The sequence below is a fragment of the Haliotis rufescens genome, unplaced genomic scaffold (assembly GCF_023055435.1).
Source record: "Haliotis rufescens isolate VD_foot unplaced genomic scaffold, xgHalRufe1.0.p SCAF_4, whole genome shotgun sequence".
In the NCBI taxonomy this organism is placed as follows: Eukaryota; Metazoa; Mollusca; class Gastropoda; order Lepetellida; family Haliotidae; genus Haliotis; species Haliotis rufescens.
The window spans coordinates 18,535,950-18,557,883 of record NW_025964112.1 but is presented as its reverse complement, the minus strand read 5'-3'; the positions used below and the strand labels follow the sequence as shown (position 1 = coordinate 18,557,883).

The following is a 21,934-nucleotide window of genomic DNA, read 5'->3' as shown; positions in this document are numbered from 1 at the left end:
CCCTTACAATGTTTTACAGAGCGTTTAATATGTCATATTTTTCATGTACCGTACATATGACTGTAGATGAGCTGATCTCATAGTCAAGCTGAGGTATTACATTGATCCCTGAAATCTGTATTAAAATGGTATTTTCGGTACATAAGCCATTTCAATCTACTCTGCCATGGAAATTGTAAAAAAAGAAGAGTTTGGAACCTAAGTCCATCTTGTTGCCTTGGAAACGTAAAAAATAAAAATTTCGAAAATTTCTAAATAGCAAAAGGGGGGCCAGTTCAGCATGTACCTGCAAAGTTTCATGAAAAAATATTGAACGGTTTATGAGTTATGCTACGGAAACAAACCCTACCCTCACAGAACCTAAGTCCATCTTTGTTGGGCGGGGGATAATAAGCTAAAAACAGAACAGGGACGGATGGAGTTACCTTCTGTAACTGGGGAAATACTATAATGCCACCTGTAAGCATGGTGGAACTTGAGGACAAGGTGGTAAAAGTCGACATGCCCATTGCATTTCAGTCTTCAGTTTGGGCAAATTGTGGGTTTAAAAAGTTTTCAAACAGAAAATAGGTTGTATTTGCAGATTGTGTTGAGCAATAATGCATGATTTTAGAGTATTATTTCAGTGATTTCATAATTACTTACTATTTGTTGTGGTGTATCGTGATACCAGTGGAATCGTCAGTTTGTATCGACATAGGTATCATATCGCAAGATCTCAGGTGATACTCAGCTCTAAATGACACATTATTAGGCATGACATTTGAGTGCCTCTTACTACCCAGAATCCTCATGGGACGTAGAAAGTGAACTCCTCAGATTATTATTCACGCTTACAACTGATCACTACCATGACTGCTGCTAACACTCATTCAACTGATAACCACAGATAGAGTTACTAATAGATCTAAATGACAAAATGATGTTCATAAAGAAGCCAGGATCTTAACATTGAGAAATTATTGTCATGATTGAATTAGCTACGTGCCAATGCTTTAGCCATGTTAACACAAGGCAATCTGACAGCTCAGATGAAGATGGGAATTAGCTATCCTTTAACCATGTTAATACCATATGAAGCTGAAAATGGCTTTGAGCAGTGTTGAGATGAAAAAACATTTAAGTTGACGGGCATCAACAATACATATATGAAAAACTATTTACCTTGGTTTCATTGCTGAGAAAAATGTTGGTATCTTGCTATCAATTGCATCCTTAAAATCCTCCAAGCCATCATGTTCTTCTGAGTTTGTTTTATGGTTCAATGATAACAAAGGCTTTGGTTGGGTATCTGAACTGTCACTCACACCAACAGAGTTCTCTGATTGTTTAGCACCACCTCCTGACTCCTCCTTCACAGGTTCTACTTCATATATCACATTTGAGTCTGAATTGATTGAGCGTGGTCGAATTGTTCCGTTGGTGAGCTCGGACTCGGAGAAGGAACTTTCTGAACCAGATCTTGGTCTTGTACGAGGTCGCATGGGTGTGACACCATCATAAGAGTTCATTGGAGACAATTTGGGATGCACTGACCTGGGACAGATAAATGATGATTAAGCGGTGTACAGCTCTAATGAGGAAGTGAATGTTGTCTAATGTCACAGTCAATGATATTTCAGCGGGGTATGACGACATAATGAGCATTGATCTATGCAATTGGGACAGTATGACATGCATCAACCAAGTCAGCGGGACTGACCACCAGATCCTGTTAGTCGCCTCTTATGACATAGTCACCTTTTACAGCAAGAATGGGTTGAAAAGACCTATTCTAACCTGGATCTTCACAGGTGTTTACAGCATGTACCAGCAAGTTATGCTCGTATTGCTAGGAACCTGTTCTTGTTCCCCACAGGAACAGCTCTCAGGCCTACCAATGAACACCAGCAGAGAGCAACCAAACTGTGGAATATATACACACTTTAAAACGAAACAGTTACAAAAATTCCAAACAAGACACAATCTTCTTAAAGTGTGCATCGTAAGGATCAAAATTCCACAGTTTGGTTGCTCTCTGTTGCTTTTCTTATTCTCGTGAAGAAAACCCTCATGTGATCAAGATTAATATTGTTTTGAAACAAAAGATTATACAAGTTATTATTAATCATAAGACTCAAATTAAAATGTCCATGTCCATGTCATGATTAAGAAAAACTGTCAGTTCATATTTACCACAGCCAAAGACACTCACTTTTCAACAGAGTTGGACCTTGAAACATTCCTTGATCCCTAGAAGTATACATATCAATTCATTATGAGATCCACAATCATGGCAACAGTATATCTACCAGTGACAGCTGAGATTCGTCCCAAGGGACTCCCATTATTATTAGTATTATTTAACCTCAGCAACCACAGTGGCCGACTGATACACCATATCCGCCTTAGGATTGACAAGAATGCATGAGTGCCAGAGCTGGGTTTAACACTGCCTTAGACATCATTCTACTTTGCAGTCATATCAAGGCATGTCAGCATTGTGTAGGAGGAAATTTACACCCCACAAGCAGTTATGACAGACCGAAGCCATGTGAAGCTGAGATTCGAATCCACCACCAATGGATCCTGATACAGCAAAGGGAAGCAACTCCCTACAATGAATTGCTGTACCTTAGACCATTTGGACATCCATGCCCCCTATCTGGAAATTCAAGATAATAATGATAATAGCAAAATACCAATTACAAAACAATGTGACATCAGTGATGAAGAATGTCCATACCTTTCTGTTTGTGCGTGTGGGGGAGGGTGGGGAAGGACCCAGCTCTGTCGGCCCAGGAGTAGAGACATGTTTGGCGAGTTGCATGCAGTCTTCCAGTGTCTGGATAAACGTGTCACAGGTGGCCGTCAGTAGAGAAGTTGCTTCGTCAAGTTTCTTGAATGAAAAGGAAATTTAGTAAATTTTAAATATTAATTACATTTGTATACTTATTCTGCATTACTCCTTAATGCATTCACTGCTTACCTTACGCCAAGAAAACAAACAGGAAGACGTGAGAATAAAACCCTGGTGTTAACTCCAATGTTGCAATGTTAACAATGTTTACCAACAGTATGTCTATGTTGAATTTTAATAGCAGATGTTGCTTTCTTGGATATTTTCAAGGCGGAGGAGCTTTGGTCAACAGTGGGGTTAACTCTACGTCTAGACGGTAACCGTGACGTAGTACGTTGAGTGCGTAATCGTCTTTGAGAATGGTCCAGTTTTTCCAAAACAGATTCAGTCTCTCGCCTATGGGGGAATCGACAATTGGAATGACTTGGGGTGGGAGTTCCCAGATGTGACTGTCCAACACTTCAGTGTTTACCCCTCTTATCACCTCCCCTGCCTTGGTAGAGACGCACATCTAGCCTTATAATTGCCTGACCTGCCAGCCTGCTGGGATAGACTATGAGAGACGTGCTCTAGAGCCTTGAGCGCGGTCTCATCCCTAGCGTAATTGGAAACTTTGGTGTGCGTGTCTGCGATCTGTTCATTGAGATGACCAAGGTAATTACGTAGCATCCTGCGCTTGAACTCAGAGTCCCAGTTGGAAAGCGCTAAATAACCAAGCCTTTAGATGGTTTCTTATGTGGTCAATCTGACGCTGTTGGAAAGGGTTTGGCTAGGGTTATCCCCTGATAGATACTGATCCACTGCATGCAATGACGACACTAGTGCTGACAAATCTGGTATCTTGTACCTTAAGCGTGGTTGGCCTTGATGAGCCTGTCATCCTTTGTATGTCCTCATCCAAACTATGAGCTGGGTCAAACGCATGGACAGGGAAATCATCCTTCCTAAACTTGGGTGGCTCAAATGACAGAGCAATTGTGAGCTTGGAGAAGTCCTCGTCCAATGACCTAATCATGTCTGTCAACATCCAATCCACCAGAATCGATGTAGGATGTGACCTCGTGGAGTCCCTTTTATCCACCCCATTACCAGGGGAGGGCGCCACTGACATGAGACGGCCTGCTACCCAATCAGGTACTTGCGCTAAGTCTAGATGCGTATTCCAATCTACAGAGGAATCGCCATCCTCGCCATTTGATAAGTCTGACGGCTTGTGCTCCAGTGCGTAGAGCCTTCTCTATCAGAAGGCTTTGATCACCTGCCTGGTGACAAGGAGTCATGCGCTGATGTCCATGTACGCGCTGGTGTACTAGCGATGTATGCGCTGTACCGGAATGCACATTATGCGTTTGGTAACACTTGTGCCATAGTTGGTACATAGGCGTAGGCGCAGGATACAGGTATGCCATAGACTGCTGCCACATGGACTGCATAAAGTTTTGCATCCAATTAGTGTTCTGGACAGGGGGTGAAGCCTGAGCGTACATCTGCCGCACTGGATAAGTCGTTAGAACAGCGCTAAGCTGATCATGTGTCGCCTGCGTAACAGGGTACGCTGTAAGGCCTGGGGCTGATGTAATTGTAGAGGTGATTATGAAACGCAACGCTGGATCATGGCTTGAAAAGCATGTGCCGGTGTCGCAGGGATAGTAGTACTGGATGTCCCAGGCGCCTGAAAATTAGGAGCAGGTACAATCTCACAAAAGCTTCCGGTACTGTTTATATCGGCGGATGATGAACGTTTGCAGTCACAATGGCGGAAGCCATATTACCCACTGAAGATAACGGCTGCGTAATAATGACAGAAGAAGAGGTGCACAAAAATTACATTTAAAGTTTGGAGACCATATCTATGTGCATGCCAAACAACGTGGTTGAGGATCCTTGGAATATTTTTTTCACGACAATTAGTACAACGCGCAAGCATAAGTTAAACAAAATAGAGAATTGTTGATGAGATGGAGTTGGAAGATTGCCATAGAATTAAACAATATTCTATCGCCAGATATGTTTTACAAGTTGAAAGTGTATTTCACAAATATTGACGCATGCAAACGCTTATGTAACGCTGAAGCTACTAGTATACTAAAAACATAAGAATATATTATACATATGTAGCTGAGAATTGTAAACAATTTGACTTCCCTTACAGGCAAACAATTGTGACACAAATTCAAAATGGCGGGAAACAACGAGCACATGGGGGGAAAAAAGTCTTTGTACGCCTAAATAATCCACATAAAACTACACAACATAGTGAAAGTAATATGAAGAGAATTCATTACCCATCGGAGATAAATTTTAGAATAATATCCCAAGCTGAAGGTCTAAAATTATCCAATTTTAAGAGATCCGCTGAGACATGTCCTTGCTTTGATGCAACAGGCAGTGATGTGAGGAAGGTGACTTGTCAACAAGGTCACAAAGACAGCGGCAGTGGTCAGTGCAGAAAGCGAGAGTGGGACTTTAAAACAACTTTTATTTCTTCACCCAAGACCACAGCTGTATGCTGTCATTTTGTTGTTGTAAGGTAAGCAGTGAATGCATAAAGGAGTAATGCAGGATAAGTAAAAAATATACAATAATTTGTTTAGTTCCTATTATAGCATTTCCACTAGCCCTGCTGGTTAGTTCAATCTTACAGAAAACTAAATACTACCATCTGTGTACATCGACTGCACACTTAAAAATTATCCGGCACATTTTAATCACTTCCAATAATAATTGTATAAAAAGTTTTCCAAACACACTATATTTGGTTGCAACAAATGCACAGAAAACATGTTCATACTTTCACTCCAACATAATAAACCTTCTTCAGGGTAAGTGAACATTTCACACGTCAAATCCACATGACTGACTGAATGACTGAGTGAATGTTGTTTTATGCTGCAGTCAGCAGTAATTCTGCCATATCAACAAGTTCAAGGAGGCATGTAAATTATCAACTTTGGTTCAGGAAAACCAGATAGCACAATGATCAACACATGTTGTCATTGACAAACAATTAGCCTAATCAAACATAGCAACCACCCAAATCTCCTTTTAGTTGGCTCTTTAATCAAACACTGGGTACTGGGGATCCATTTTGACTCAGAAAACCCATGGGGAGATACGACATGACGTTTTGATGTCGCAACATTCAAGGACATGCAGTTGGGTATGTTTATTTCAAGGGAATTTGTTTTATTTTATTTGAAGGGGGCACTGTTTGCATGGTTCATTTAGCTGAAAGAGTGTCACAGCGTCCACTGTTCATAACGAATAGCTTTGACGAAGTAGACAAGGGGAGACAACTCCCCAAGACGAAGGTAGTCCAGGGGAGATAACTCACCTGGGAATACACATGCTGTGTGTTCAGGTTGTTTAACAGAGTGGACACTGGGAGATAGCTTACCTGAGTGTCTGCTTGGTCAGTATTTACGGCTTGTTTGACAGTGGACATGAGGAGATAGCTTACCAGAGTGTCTGCCTGGTCAGTATTTACGGCTTGTTTGACAGTAGACATGAAGAGATAGCTTACCTGAGTGTCTGCCAGGTCAGTAATTACGGCTTGTTTGACAGTGGACATGAGGAGATAGCTTACCAGAGTGTCTGTCTGGTCAGTATTTACGGCTTGTTTCACAGTGGACATGAGGAGATAGCTTACCCGAGTGTCTGCCTGGTCAGTATTTACGGCTTGTTTGACAGTGGACATGAGGAGATAGCTTACCTGAGTGTCTGCCTGGTCAGTGTTTACGGCTTGTTTAACAGAGTGGACCTGCTGCATAAGGAGGTCACAATACAGTCGCAATTCCGACTTTTTGGAGCGAAGGCTGCCTGGGGAAACTTCATCAGCTGGAACATGAAGCAAAATATCAACATACGTACATGGTGGCTATACAGCATTAAGGACTGAAATGTGAGTGAGTGAGTATGGTTTTACGCCACTTTTAGCAATATTCCAGCAATATCACGTTGGGGGACACCAGAAATGGGCTTCACACATTGTACCCATGTCGGGAATCGAATCCGGGTCTTCGGCGTGACGAGCCAACGCTTTAACCACTAGGCAACCCGACCGCCCCAAGGACTGAAATGAAATCCAGTACCATAGCTAAATCTGATACATAACGTCACAGTTACCTGAATCTGCAGCTCGTCCACTGTTGTTGAGCATGGCCTTGGCACTGCCCAGAGCAACAAGCCATTCCTGTCTCTCCTTGGTTGTAGCAGCCTTTACATAATAGTGTTGTTCTCCATGAATAATTAAGTCCAGTCGGGCAGCATCAGTTGGATGGACTGAAAACATTTATGCCCATCTTAGTGCTAAGACTGTGGTCAAGAATGATGCAATGATGAAAAATGAAAGTTTGTGTCCCTTCTTAAGGCCAGTACATATTTAGACAAAATAATTATGAATTGACAACAGCAGGGAAAAACTAGGCACTTGCAATCTGCTCCACATTAAAGGCATCCAACCATGCCTCCACATGCTACACTGGCCAACAAGTAAACAAAAATTTCAAAACAATTAAGTCAATTTAGCTGTTTGCTAACTTGGAAAAATTCAACCAAAGATGGCTGTTTTTGAAAGTCGACTCACCAACTATGTCACATACAGTCATCTTGATTGAACCTTTACAGCCATTGTTGACATCCTCTTGTGATTTGTAGTAGGAGAGGACTCCATTGTCCAGGACAAACCATCGCGGTTGCCAACCTGAAACACAGCAGTTGTCAGCACAAGACTTCAACAAAATCAATGAGTTTTCTTCATCAGGGGTTGTTGTAATGCTCATGTAATTAATTGAATAATCTAAGATTATGGGGGTGCCCTGATACACAGTCTATAGCAGTAAACCTCAACATGCTCAATAACGTCTAAATTTCTGACTGATACATGTACCAGGTGTATATTTTGTGTCATTGAAACGATGATCAAAACAATATAATCGTTTCTGGAAACCCAGTACCAACTAAACGGTAATTGGCATTAATCATGTACATTGAGGACCCCTGTTTTGTCTTTCATGAGCAAGATGAACAATTTAATTTCAATATTAATATGATTAAATATAACAATTAGCTTTGAAAATGTTTTTTCAAAATTCCAAACAAAGTGCCATTAGCAGGAAAATAGGGAAAAAAGTAATTACTTTGTTTAAAATTGGGATTTTTCTCTCTTATTTTCTGAAACTAAGAGGCATTATAATTTTGAATTGAATACTGTAAACTGAGCATAAAAGCCTCTTCCTCCTTTTTGGTTCTGTTAACGATGTAATATACGTCACCTCTACAACAAGTGCAAACAGTAGTTAAATACCATGAATTGGAAATTTATTAACTCCAATTTGGAAATATCTATTGACATTTGCTGTAAAAAGTTGGGGTCGAATATTGGCCTCTGCACTTGTCTAAATAAATCCTTGGATAGGTAATTAATATTTCTATTATTATTCCAATCATGCAATACATTGTATACATGCTGTGTATCAAGGAACCTCAAAATGCATCCATCATGTTCATGTTGCCACAGTTACCAAGGATACAGCTGTGACCAGACATACATAAATAATGACTTAAACATATTCACTGAATATTGACTGCAGGAATAGAGATTTGCACAAGCCCACCACCTAGAGTCAGTTTTTCCAACAATATGCTTATTACTGTCTAATATTATAAGAATCCTGAAGGAAAGCAGAATTAGAGGTCTATGATGATGATGATGATATCACTATTTGGGCTAATAAATATTTAACATGTCTATAGTTACCGTATTTTAGGTTATCAATAACCATGATAACACTGGGATGTAATAAAAACTATCAATAAATAAAACTTTTCAACACATTGTTTATTAGATATAACAATGACTTCATATACATAATATAATCAAGAAAAATCAGTCCCTAATCAGGTTTGCAGCCACATATGTTTTAAACAAGGACTATAAGGAAAGAAATGTACTTTTTTTCAAGTGTGACACAAGGCAATCGGAAAGAATTTTAGGTGTTGCTTTTGGAATTAAAGTGTGCCAACTAGAAGATAAATGTGGTGAATAAAGGCTAGAAAATAAGCAGTTGTAATTTTGAGTGTTTGACCCCTGCCTTTTCATTGAGATTGAGAATACCCTTTTTCATTTCTAAATAAAAACAATTATCTTATGTATGAAACTTTGCATTGGGCATGTTAGGTGTGTTGAGTGAGTGAGTGAGTGAGTGAGTGAGTGAGTGAGTGAGTGAGTGAGTGAGTGAGAGTGAGTGAGTGAGTGAGTGAGTGAGTGAGTGAGTGAGTGAGTGAGTGAGTGAGTGAGTGAGTGAGTGAGTGAGTGAGTTGGGTTCAATGCTGCTTTTAACAGTATTCCAGTTATATCACGGCATGCCAGCTTAATGTGGGAGGAAAGCCTGAAGTGATGCAGGTCTCAGACGTTTACCACTTCGGTGAAACCCACGAGCACAGGTATGGTGCTGACAAACCTAGAAACATAATCGGGGTGAACCGGGATTCGAACCCACAATCATAGGTTTCTGGCGTGCCCAAGGGACGCAACTCTGCACAGGGAATCGCAGCGCCTTAGACGACTTTGCCACACGTTTCCAGGGGTTCATATAATAAACATTGTCACAAGGTATATTTTTGTTAAAAGAATGCCATTTCTAAGTCCACTTCTAGCAGAGGAAAATTATTTTAACAGTAAAGTTATGTTTTCACTGTGCCATTGGCACTAAAATACAAGGAAATCCAGGACAGCATTGTTTTTATTGATACTCCCCAAAGCTACGTAGAGTGATAGCAGCCTTTCATAATCCATCAGGAAGATCAACAGATGTAATGGGCACTTTCTTTATTGTTCAAGTTTACACAGGAATAAATATGTGCTCCAGAATATAAGTGCCCATGAAATGTGTGGTCGAGAATCTAGGCTTTTCAGATATTTTTGGTCAAATTATGATATCACTGGACATGCTGTAGGATATAACAATTTTGGTTAGCAACAGATTTATGTCACTTGACAACTTGGAACTACAAGTAAAATGTTTGAACATGTACGTGATGTAAATACAGTGAACATGATTTACCTTGCACACACATCATGATATGCAGGTAGTCGTTTTTATAAGTTTTCTTTTGTACACCAAGAGACTAATCACTTACTAACTGAATCATACTTACAATGTCAGGATTTACCTTGACTATCAAAAGGTCAGGTAGAGATTTGAAATGGTGATGTGTACAGTATGTTTTGATAATTACTTTTTGAGCCTGGAATGAATCAGTGATCCTGTAGACAGTGTTAATGATTGATGGATGAAATGACAGACACCCATTATTGCTCTTGATGTGCTGTAGGTACACTGAATATTATTCTTTTTTTTTGGTGTCCAATCTTAACATTTGTGAGTACTGGATGCACATTTGTGTGTCGCAAAAAATCCTGAATGAATTTTCTTTAGAAATGCAGGTACTAGTAATGTGCACAATATGGATAACTGTCAACAGGTACCGCTAAACAAAGATCTGAGGACATCCCATTAGGGGTCACGTCAGAACGACCTTTCATCTGACCAATCAGAGCGTCGCTTACCAGATCCTGAAAGTGACAGTCGAAATTTGATTTCTCATCATCCCGCTTTGAAAACTTAAACGGGGTATTCCGAACAATAGTTACGGGCTTAGCGACTAAATCTATACAATCTAGACCATATATTAGCCATTCGAGAATGTTCTTTTGTTTAGGTTTCAATTTTGTAAGCGAGAATTTGTCAAAATATGTTTCGAAGCGTAGTCGCCAATTTGTAATTAGTGCCGTAAAGCACGAGAAAGCTGCCTTCTGATAGTCTAATGTCAACTTCTTGTCTGTAATTCCATTGGTCGGTCAGAGTTTCCAAAAGGTCGCTCTGACGTGACCCGTAATGGGATGTCCTCAGATCTTTGTTTAGTGGAAGCGAGAACTAAGATCTGATTTTAATGAGCTTGGCAAAATAGCAGCATGTTCCATGTGAAAACCGACTGTACCTAAACCACTGTAAAATTTGTCTCTATCTAACATTTCTGATATATATGGCCTATTACAACCTCTTCTTACAATACTTGGACTGCTAAAGTCTACAATTTAAAAAATAAATAGCAGGAGAAAGGAATCTGCATATATGTGGTAAAAGTAATCTAAGAAGTGAGAATGGAACTAACATGACACACTCTCATCACAGCCTGACATTTGTCAGCTTCCTATATGATGTATTGACAGTATTTTATAGTTTTGCTGCTAATTAGGGTGATTACCTAAAAGTCAGTCAGCAAATGTTGCATCTGGGCAGGCAAGGAAATGAAACGTTTTCAAAAGAAATTCAGTAACCAGTAACATCGTTATTACTGTGGGAAAACTATTAACATCAACACTAGCCTCATGATCACCTGACACCTAACATGTGTATCGTGGATATGATCGCATATACAAATCAAGTTTATCAGTTTACTTACATAGGGAATAAGCAAATGACTCTATTGTCGCGACAGACTAAAGTATATCATGATCCATATTGAACAGTCCGATCACACAAAACCGGCGTAAAAAAACTAAAATCTAAATTGAGGATTTGACAGTCACACGGGGAGTATTGTGTTCAAATATGTTTGCGTTTCGTTGAATAAACAAAAAGAAAAACTGGTTGTTCACGACAGAAATGTGAACGCTTCCGAAAAAAGCAAAAGTTTTCACAATGAGCCAGCATGTCTCATTTTCTTACCCGATAAATAATTTGTCCACTTCCATAACACGCCTTCCATATTTGTTGTCAAACGTCAACATGTAAAGCTAATCAAAATGTTCAGTTTCGTATCATGCAAATACAACACTTAGTATATGGATTTAGGTGGATAAAATTCTAAATTGGCAAAATATAGAATTGGCAAGATGGGTTTTATAACTTAAGAGATTTTAGGAGATTTTTATAACATTTGATGTGCCTAGCAGACTAGTACCATGTCCTAGTTGCGCTGCGCAAGCTAATATGAGAGGGAGCGGGTCAAAACGGCCCCAAGTCAGAACGGCCTCAAAAGGTAAGGTCAAAAAGGCCAAGGCAAACACTCAAAACGGCAACAACCCATAGTCAGAACGGCAGAAAAAAACCCAGTCCTAATGGACACAATAAATAGTCTTAACGGCCACACAGAACAAGAGTCATCAGAAAGATGACATATCCCCCCGGCAGCTGTCTGTAAAGTAACCTTTAGTAAATGTGCAATTCTGTATGTTATGAGTCAACAGTTGAATGTTCTTTTAGAAGCATACATTGTTTAACCTACTGAATGGTTTTCGAATTCTGGCCCGGAAACGAACCCGTTCCCCAATGGAGTCTAGGTCCTACTTCTTTACATAAAAATTGTAAAAAATAAAAATTCGTAAAAAAATAAATAAAAGGCATCACTTCAGTATGTGCCTGATAGCTTTGCCAAGTTTCAATCAAATACACTGAATGGTTTTCGAATTCTGCCCTGGAAACGAACCCCATCCCCAATTGAGTTTATGTCCAAGTTCATTCCATAAAATTTGAAAAAAAATAAAAATTAGAAAAATCCCAAAAGATCAAAAGGCACCACTTCGATCAGTATGTGCCTGATAGATTTGCCAAGTTTTGATCAAATACACTGAATGGTTTTCGAATTCTGCCCCGGAAACGAACCCCATCCCCAATTGAGTCTATGTCCAAATTCATTCCATAAAAAAATTAAAAAATAAAAATGAGAAAAATCCCAAAATATCAAAGGGCACCACTTCAGTATGTGCCTGATAGCTTTGCCAAGTTTCGATCAAATACACTAAATGGTTTTCGAATTCTTCCCCGGAAAAGGAAATGATTACGGACGGACGGACGGACAGACGGACAGACGGTCAGACTGACAGACGGACGGACAGACAGACTGGCTGATCGCTATATACCCCCGCATTATATGCCGGGGTGATAACAATTTTGTTGTGGCCGTTTTGACAATGGGTCTGTGGCCATTTTAACCTTTTTTGTGGCCGTTTTGACTGTTGAGTTTTGAGGCCGTTCTGACATGAGGCCGTTTTGACTACAATCAAATGAGAGACGGTGCCCAGCTTCTCCATACTCCTTCCCAGCGCGTTTACAACTCCGCGAATAGGCTATCGCTGTGTGGAGCTTTAGCTGAATTTGCTCTGTTAATAAGTATTCTCTGGTAACGTTTTAACCAACAGTAATGCGTTCGACCCCCACATATGGACATATTGTTTTACGTGACTTGGTTCTAACTTTTCAACTTGTCATTGTTCGACTACGATAAAACCTTCACTTCTGAGTACATCAACATATTGTTCCTGTTAAAATAGTAACAGATTACGACTGGAATGGACGTTGAACTTTTAATATGTTCACCCTTGACAGCATACCGATGGCATTCTGTGCCTACAAAAGAAGAAAGAAAACACACAGAAAACAACAACAACAACAACAACAACAACAACAACAACAACAACAACAAATGATGGGGTATGATAAGGGTCCTTCTTAACTCACTGGAAATGGAGAAGTTACGGAAACGTTTCGCAAATTGTTATGAAGTAATAATGTATTCGACGTGATCATATGACAATACCTGATTTACCCGAGTATCATATATAATTATATTATAAAACATAAAATGGATACTTAATACACTGGATAATGGAAGGTTTACCATGACTAAAAACTAACCCGATTATCTTCTATCACTTTCTACTTGTGTATTTGAAAGAACAGAAGCACATAACCTGATTAGAAGATTCTTTCACTTTCTAGTTGTGTATTTGTAAGAACAGAAGCAGGTAACCTGATTATCTTCTATCACTTTCTAGTTGTGTATTTGAAATAACAGGAGGTGACCTGATTATCATCTATCCCTTTCTAGTTGTGTATTTGAAAGAACAGAAGCACATAACCTGATTATCTTCTTTCACTTTCCAGTTGTGTATTTGTAAGAACAGAAGTAGGTAACCTGATTAGCTTCTATCACTTTCTAGTTGTGTATTTGATCAAGAACAGGAGTAGGTAACCTGATTATCTTCTATCACTTTCTAGTTGTGTATTTGTAAGAACAGAAGTAGGTAACCTGATTAGCTTCTACCTTTTTCTAGTTGTGTATTTGATCAAGAACAGAAGCAGGTAACCTGATTATCTTCTATCACTTTCTAGTTGTATATTTGTAAGAACAGAAGCAGGTAACCTGATTATCTTCTATCCCTACCATTTGTGTATTTGATCAAGAACAGAAGTAGGTAACCTGATTATCTTCTATCCCTTTCTAGTTGTGTATTTGATCAAGAACAGAAGTAGGTAACCTGATTATCTTCTGTCCCTTTCTAGTTGTGTATTTGAAAAAAACACAGAAGCAGGTAACCTGATTATCTTCTATCCCTACAATTTGTGTATTTGATCAAGAACAGAAGTAGGTAACCTGATTATCTTCTATCACTTTCTAATTGTGTATTTGAAAGAACAGAAGTAGGTAACCTGATTATCTTCTTTCACTTTCTAGTTGTGTATTTGTAAGAACAGAAGCAGGTAACCTGATTATCTTCTATCACTTTCTAGTTGTGTATTTGTAAGAACAGAAGCAGGTAACCTGATTATCTTCTTTCACTTTCTAGTTGTGTATTTGAAAAAAACACAGAAGCAGGTAACCTGATTATCTTCTATCCCTACCATTTGTGTATTTGATCAAGAACAGAAGTAGGTAACCTGATTATCTTCTATCACTTTCTAGTTGTGTATTTGTAAGAACAGAAGCAGGTAACCTGATTATCTTCTATCACTTTCTAGTTGTGTATTTGTAAGAACAGAAGCAGGTAACCTGATTATCTTCTACCTTTTTCTAGTTGTGTATTTGATCAAGAACAGAGGCAGGTAACCTGATTATCTTCTATCACTTTCTAGTTGTGTATTTGAAAGAACAGAAGTAGGTAGCCTGATTATCTTCTATCACTTTCTAGTTGTGTATTTGAAAGAACAGAAGCAGGTAGCCTGATTATCTTCTATCCCTTTCTAGTTGTGTATTTGATCAAGAACAGAAGTAGGTAACCTGATTATCTTCTGTCCCTTTCTAGTTGTGTATTTGAAAAAAACACAGAAGCAGGTAACCTGATTATCTTCTATCCCTACAATTTGTGTATTTGATCAAGAACAGAAGTAGGTAACCTGATTATCTTCTATCACTTTCTAATTGTGTATTTGAAAGAACAGAAGTAGGTAACCTGATTATCTTCTTTCACTTTCTAGTTGTGTATTTGTAAGAACAGAAGCAGGTAACCTGATTATCTTCTATCACTTTCTAGTTGTGTATTTGTAAGAACAGAAGCAGGTAACCTGATTATCTTCTGTCCCTTTCTAGTTGTGTATTTGAAAAAAACACAGAAGCAGGTAACCTGATTATCTTCTATCCCTACAATTTGTGTATTTGATCAAGAACAGAAGTAGGTAACCTGATTATCTTCTATCACTTTCTAATTGTGTATTTGAAAGAACAGAAGTAGGTAACCTGATTATCTTCTTTCACTTTCTAGTTGTGTATTTGTAAGAACAGAAGCAGGTAACCTGATTATCTTCTATCACTTTCTAGTTGTGTATTTGTAAGAACAGAAGCAGGTAACCTGATTATCTTCTTTCACTTTCTAGTTGTGTATTTGAAAAAAACACAGAAGCAGGTAACCTGATTATCTTCTATCCCTACCATTTGTGTATTTGATCAAGAACAGAAGTAGGTAACCTGATTATCTTCTATCACTTTCTAGTTGTGTATTTGTAAGAACAGAAGCACATAGCCTGATTATCTTCTATCACTTTCTAGTTGTGTATTTGTAAGAACAGAAGCAGGTAACCTGATTATCTTCTATCACTTTCTAGTTGTGTATTTGTAAGAACAGAAGCAGGTAACCTGATTATCTTCTACCTTTTTCTAGTTGTGTATTTGATCAAGAACAGAGGCAGGTAACCTGATTATCTTCTATCACTTTCTAGTTGTGTATTTGAAAGAACAGAAGTAGGTAGCCTGATTATCTTCTATCACTTTCTAGTTGTGTATTTGAAAGAACAGAAGCAGGTAGCCTGATTATCTTCTATCACTTTCTAGTTGTGTATTTGAAAGAACAGAAGCAGGTAACCTGATTATCTTCTATCACTTTCTAGTTGTGTATTTGAAATAGCAGAAGCAGGTAGCCTGATTATCTTCTATCACTTTCTAGTTGTGTATTTGAAAGAACAGAAGCAGGTAGCCTGATTATCTTCTATCACTTTCTAGTTGTGTATTTGATCAAGAACAGAAGTAGGTAACCTGATCATCTTCTATCACTTTCTAGTTGTGTATTTGAAAGAACAGAAGCAGGTAACCTGATTATCTTCTATCACTTTCTAGTTGTGTATTTGATCAAGAACAGAGGCAGGTAACCTGATTATCTTCTATCACTTTCTAGTTGTGTATTTGAAATAGCAGAAGCAGGTAGCCTGATTATCTTCTATCACTTTCTAGTTGTGTATTTGAAAGAACAGAAGCAGGTAGCCTGATTATCTTCTATCACTTTCTAGTTGTGTATTTGAAAGAACAGAAGTAGGTAACATGATTATCTTCTTTCACTTTCTAGTTGTGTATTTGAAAGAACAGAAGCAGGTAACCTGATTATCTTCTATCACTTTCTAGTTGTGTATTTGATCAAGATCAGAGGCAGGTAACCTGATTATCTTCTATCACTTTCTAGTTGTGTATTTGAAATAGCAGAAGCAGGTAGCCTGATTATCTTCTATCACTTTCTAGTTGTGTATTTGAAAGAACAGAAGCAGGTAGCCTGATTATCTTCTATCACTTTCTAGTTGTGTATTTGATCAAGAACAGAAGTAGGTTACCTGATCATCTTCTATCACTTTCTAGTTGTGTATTTGAAAGAACAGAAGCAGGTAACCTGATTATCTTCTATCACTTTCTAGTTGTGTATTTGATCAAGAACAGAGGCAGGTAACCTGATTATCTTCTATCACTTTCTAGTTGTGTATTTGAAATAGCAGAAGCAGGTAGCCTGATTATCTTCTATCACTTTCTAGTTGTGTATTTGAAAGAACAGAAGCAGGTAGCCTGATTATCTTCTATCACTTTCTAGCTGTGTATTTGAAAGAACAGAAGTAGGTTACCTGATTATCTTCTATCATTTTATACTTGTGTATTTGAAAGAACAGAAGAAGGGCCAAGGTGACCATTTTTCGAACTTCTGCTGAAACTCGAACAATGAGCAGTCGGTGACCAAGAGTGAATTCTATGACATAGTTGAACACTTCTGATAACATTTAACAAAAACCAGAATACTTTCATCTTAAAATAGACATTTGTGAAATAATCCACGTTTTGTTCTTCATTGTTCTTTGCGATTTATCACGTAGCTGTCATATTCTCGCTTATTAAATCTCTAAGGGGCAATATTATTCCAACACAATGTATTCAACTAAATACCAACTATGAATACACAATGCCATTTAGAAAGTGGTCAAAAGTAACAAATGTTATATTTGGGATAACACTTGGGAGCCGTGCCAATTTACACTTGTCAGAGGGGTACTCAAAGTACGTGATCTAGAATACCAGTTGTCGGACTTTCAATTTTGTGGAAGCCTCGGTGGCTGAGTGGGTTAGATCGCTGACTTTGTGTGCTGCCGATTAGGTGCATCACTCTGGCAAGTGTGGGTTCGAATCCCGGACGGGACTCAACCAAAAAAAGTACGAGAATCTGTACTTTACTAAGAAAGTGTTATCCCAAATATAACATTTGTTAAACACCAACTGCCAAAGCTGTAGTAATTGTTATCAAACGCTTAGTTTGTGCGCAGCTGCAAGTCTTACAGTAGTTGATAAGATTGATAGTGTTCCCTTTTTCTGAACACCTTGAATTTCAACGAGCTTTGAATATTAAAGTTTGTTTGATGTTATCGCCGCACATATATAGTTATATGACGACAGCCTATAACGACTTGAGCAGACAAACCAGTATGGTGCTGTGAACAACGGGGTATGATGATACACAATCAACCAAGTTATCGAGCCTTACCATCCGATGCATCAAGTCGTCCAGCATTGGTTACTGCATGAAGACCACTTTTAACTTGGAATCCCAACAGGATTTGAATATTACAATGGGTATACGATGATGTTCGTGTACATTTGGGGCGGTCGGGTAGCCTAGTGGTTAAAGCGTTCGCTCGTCACGCCGAAGACCCGGGTTCGATTCCCGACATGGGTACAATGTGTGAAGCCCATTTCTGGTGTCCCCCGCCGTGATATTGCTGGAATATTGCTAAAAGCGGCGTAAAACCATACACACTCACTCACTCACTCGTGTACATTTAGAAATCCTGAATATCAATCAAGATCATTTCGTAATTCATGCCCATAGTAACATTTTAGGTCACATGTCCAGAGGGTTACATCTCTGTCGATCTCATTTTAAATAATTTACATAAATATAAAGCTATCAAGCGTAGTACATTGATATCACATGATTTAAATAAATTTGCAAATGTAATATTACTTTTATAATATTTCTGTGATGAGGTAAAAAAGTACTTCTCAAGTGAATATATTTCTTACATACAAAAAAGACATGGTATTCATCCTCTACTAAATGAAGGTCACAGTCTTTACATATAGATTCTGTATGAGGTATATTTAACAATGACCTTTTACGAATAATGACTCGAAAGTTGTGAAGAGATATTCGAAATTTACACATTGCTCCAACTAATCGTTTGTCTCTGAGTACTGTTGTGTATAATTCGGGTTGCAGAAGAGATTGTTTGTTAGCATAATGCAATACAAAAGTAAACGACACTATACTGTGGTGCTATGGTTGGAAAAATATATCTCTTAAGCGTGTTCAAAATGCAGATAAAACATGTTCTTATATCTCTGGACATGATGGATATGGCATTCCTTGATAATGACATTGTAACGAGCACATATAAATTGTGTATTGTGAGGTTGTTCCCGGCACTGGACAGCTTCGCCCGAACGCAACGGTCCCCAACAGTAGTGTGTGGCTGCACGTGGAATCATAGACTATGACGCGTGATCCGATTTCGATTGTAACCAGTCTCGTTATTGTCCTTGTCAAGTAAACGTCTTGTGTTCGTACCTCTGTGTTGTATGCTATGTGGGCCCGAAGACCTTACAGTATGTTATTTGTTAACACTGCCCATGAAAAGAAAAAGTCATGACGTAAATAAGTTAAAATGTCCTTTTCAACATGAAAAAGACAAAATCACGACTGCGATTCTTAACTAAATAGTCTGATAAAGTCATTTTGGAAGTTATTTTAAACTGAAAACGACCATGGTATTGTCAATGTATAGCATCTTATTTTAAAATCGCATTTGAGAAAATAATATTTTATAAAAAGGCAGGGAATAGGTGAGTTGAATTGCATGTTAAATATACCTTTTAACAAAAGGATATTCAGCTCTTGCATATTGAAACATATTTCACTGTGCATCAGTATTCAGAGTGACAAAAAACTATCTATAAAACTGAGAATGCATGATCATGTACTTAGGGCTAAATATCGTATTGATTTTTGTTAAAAAAGAACGACGAATAATAAAATTCATCATTGATATATTGGTCAGATAACCACTTCGTGACACCCATGTACTGCCGCATCTGGAATACCAGAAGCTGGTGCTACTCTCTAAAGTGTGAAAGTGATAAATAGAACTTGTCCCACAGATATTCTTTCTTTCTCTAGAGAATAACCTGTACTTGTTTCCTTTTTTTTTGTTATGGAATGACAGTTAGTACTCTTTATAACTGCCTATTTACGTAACACAATATCTATGAAAATAATAAATTAATGATGATATGGTATCCTTTAACATGGACACGAGTCTATATTCGGATTGCCCCGAAATGGCACGAGTTGGTCACATATGCCTTCCAATAAAAAGAAAACGTAGAAATGTAAGGTTAATGTCTGGAACGTCACCTTCGTGACCAGCGGGGAATCTTTCGCATTCCAGGACAAAGCGAACATTTTCCGGATATGGACGGAACAAAGCATGTGATGAAAGGCAAGTCATACGATGTTTAGAGCCGTTGTGTAAAAGACATAACTTGGCGTGACATTATTATCTCCCTTTGATCAGATACCGACGCATTCCAGTCTTCTTGTGGGGATGAAGTCAATGTAGACTTTGTATAGTCTCCGTGTTGTAGGTTACGTCAATATGCGTGCGGGGACGAATGATACGCGGTGGTACCTTCAACTGTTGTTCAATATTTTGAAAATTTAAGTATGGACAGTATGTGGATATCTTCTAAATATACTTACAGCCTCGGAACGTTACATGTTTCTGTATTTTGTCATATGTTTGCTCTTCATTCCGTGTCGAATGTTCACTTTGATTACTATTTCTTCTGCCAAACCCGTGTTTTAATCAAGATTATGTTTCTCTACATTTTTTAACAATTCATCTTGTATGAAGGCTTGGTCAAAGTTAGATTTTCACATGAATTTCGGAAATCTTCTTTTGGCACTCATTTTCGCAGTTGACCATGTCATGTTTCCGAATTACACCGCAATACAGCGAAAAGAAGTTGTTGTCATGCTACATGGCACATACCAGTCAAAACAATAGTTCAAGTTTTTTCCGTAACTTATAAATCTGAGTGGTCTTCTATAGACTATACATAATTTTGTAATTGATTTATGGTGAACAGGTCAATACAACGTCACACTACAATTGCAACTGTACTGACCTAAAACACATTACATACATTAATGGCATCATCGTAATGTTTGAAAGTATCCACTCAAGAATCATATACAACGTCGAATTCAGTTTTTTTTAACACGTTAATTGTTCATCTGGTAAAATCCGGATTCAGGACTGGAATATTTGTAATTGTCAGAAATTAATTAATATTCACCCGTCAAGAATTGAATTGCATCTATATAGTCTGGGAGGTAATTTAGTGTTGTTATGTTTGTACACTTGAGTCAAATATTATTCATACCACACTCTGCAAACTTGTCACGGGGCTAATAAATACCTGTACATAATTAATAGATAATTAGTTGCTCATGTAAATATTCTGTTTGTATAAGCGATCTGTATCATTTTTAATCGCTTTCGCGCTAACGCTGTGAAGGGGTTCAGTGCAGGTGATGTGATGATGTCACGTGACACCCGGCGTTGTGCCATGTACTTGTATTGTTGACACATGTACATTCGCACAAGACAATGTCTGGCCGTCGCAGTCTGTGTATGGTGAACGTTTTAAGATATGCACATTTAACAAGAGAAATCGATAACAATTGAGATACAAAACCACCCCTTTTGATAGATTATCTGCAATTATTGTGTGTGATAGTCCTGCGTCTATTGAACGTTTTGAAACCTAATAAAATAGATAGTGTTTAGACTACATCTGGGGCGGTCGAGTAGCCTAGTGGTCAAAGCGTTCGCTCGTCACGCCGAAGACCCGGGTTCGATTCCCGACATGGATACAATGTGTGAAGCCCATTTCTGGTGTCCCCTGTCGTGATATTGCTGGAATATTGCTAAAAGCGGCGTTAAACCATACTCACTCACTAGACTACATCTGTGTGTTGTTGCTTACATCCCCCAAACAAGCCCATCAAACACCAACGTTTGGCAGTTGCTGTTTCCATGAATAACACAACAGAGGTCGTTGTGACATCTACAAATGATAATTACATGTATTTTATACACGACCTTCTCATGTTCCAAGGTTATGTGGCTATCATTGAAACTGTATCTTCCTTTTCCTTCCATTACCGGCGACATGATCACGTAGTCAAGTGTTGTTGTGCAAAGAACGCACATCCTGAGTTCGATTTCATCAACCCGACTTCAGATGAGCAGTGTCAATTATACACTTTGAAAGATGGCAATGCCGTACTTCATATTGACATGGGTACAGTTAAATAGCCCCGGGGACTATTGTTATTTATGGCTGGGACATTATGGTATTGATCGTAATTACTGAGTTCTTATAATTCTTGATTGTACAAACTGAAACTTCATAAACTCGAACGTCTTCAACTCGATATATTGTCAG

At 38.4% G+C, this 21,934-nt stretch overlaps 1 protein-coding gene across 1 annotated transcript in view; it reads right to left on the bottom strand.

The window, feature by feature from the left end:
* LOC124149258 (pleckstrin homology domain-containing family A member 8-like) overlaps positions 1-11,735 on the bottom strand; it is a 30,406-nt gene extending 18,671 nt beyond the window's left edge. The window contains exons 1-7 of the mRNA XM_046520720.2: positions 11,572-11,735; positions 7,425-7,541; positions 6,965-7,120; positions 6,552-6,676; positions 2,726-2,878; positions 2,195-2,232; positions 1,165-1,536 (exon numbers count right to left, since the gene is read on the bottom strand). Of these exons, the coding sequence (XP_046376676.1) occupies positions 1,165-1,536; positions 2,195-2,232; positions 2,726-2,878; positions 6,552-6,676; positions 6,965-7,120; positions 7,425-7,541; positions 11,572-11,611 (1,001 nt within the window). The 5' untranslated portion in view covers positions 11,612-11,735. The remainder of the gene's footprint in view (positions 1-1,164; positions 1,537-2,194; positions 2,233-2,725; positions 2,879-6,551; positions 6,677-6,964; positions 7,121-7,424; positions 7,542-11,571) is intronic.
* Positions 11,736-21,934: the final 10,199 nt, after the last annotated feature.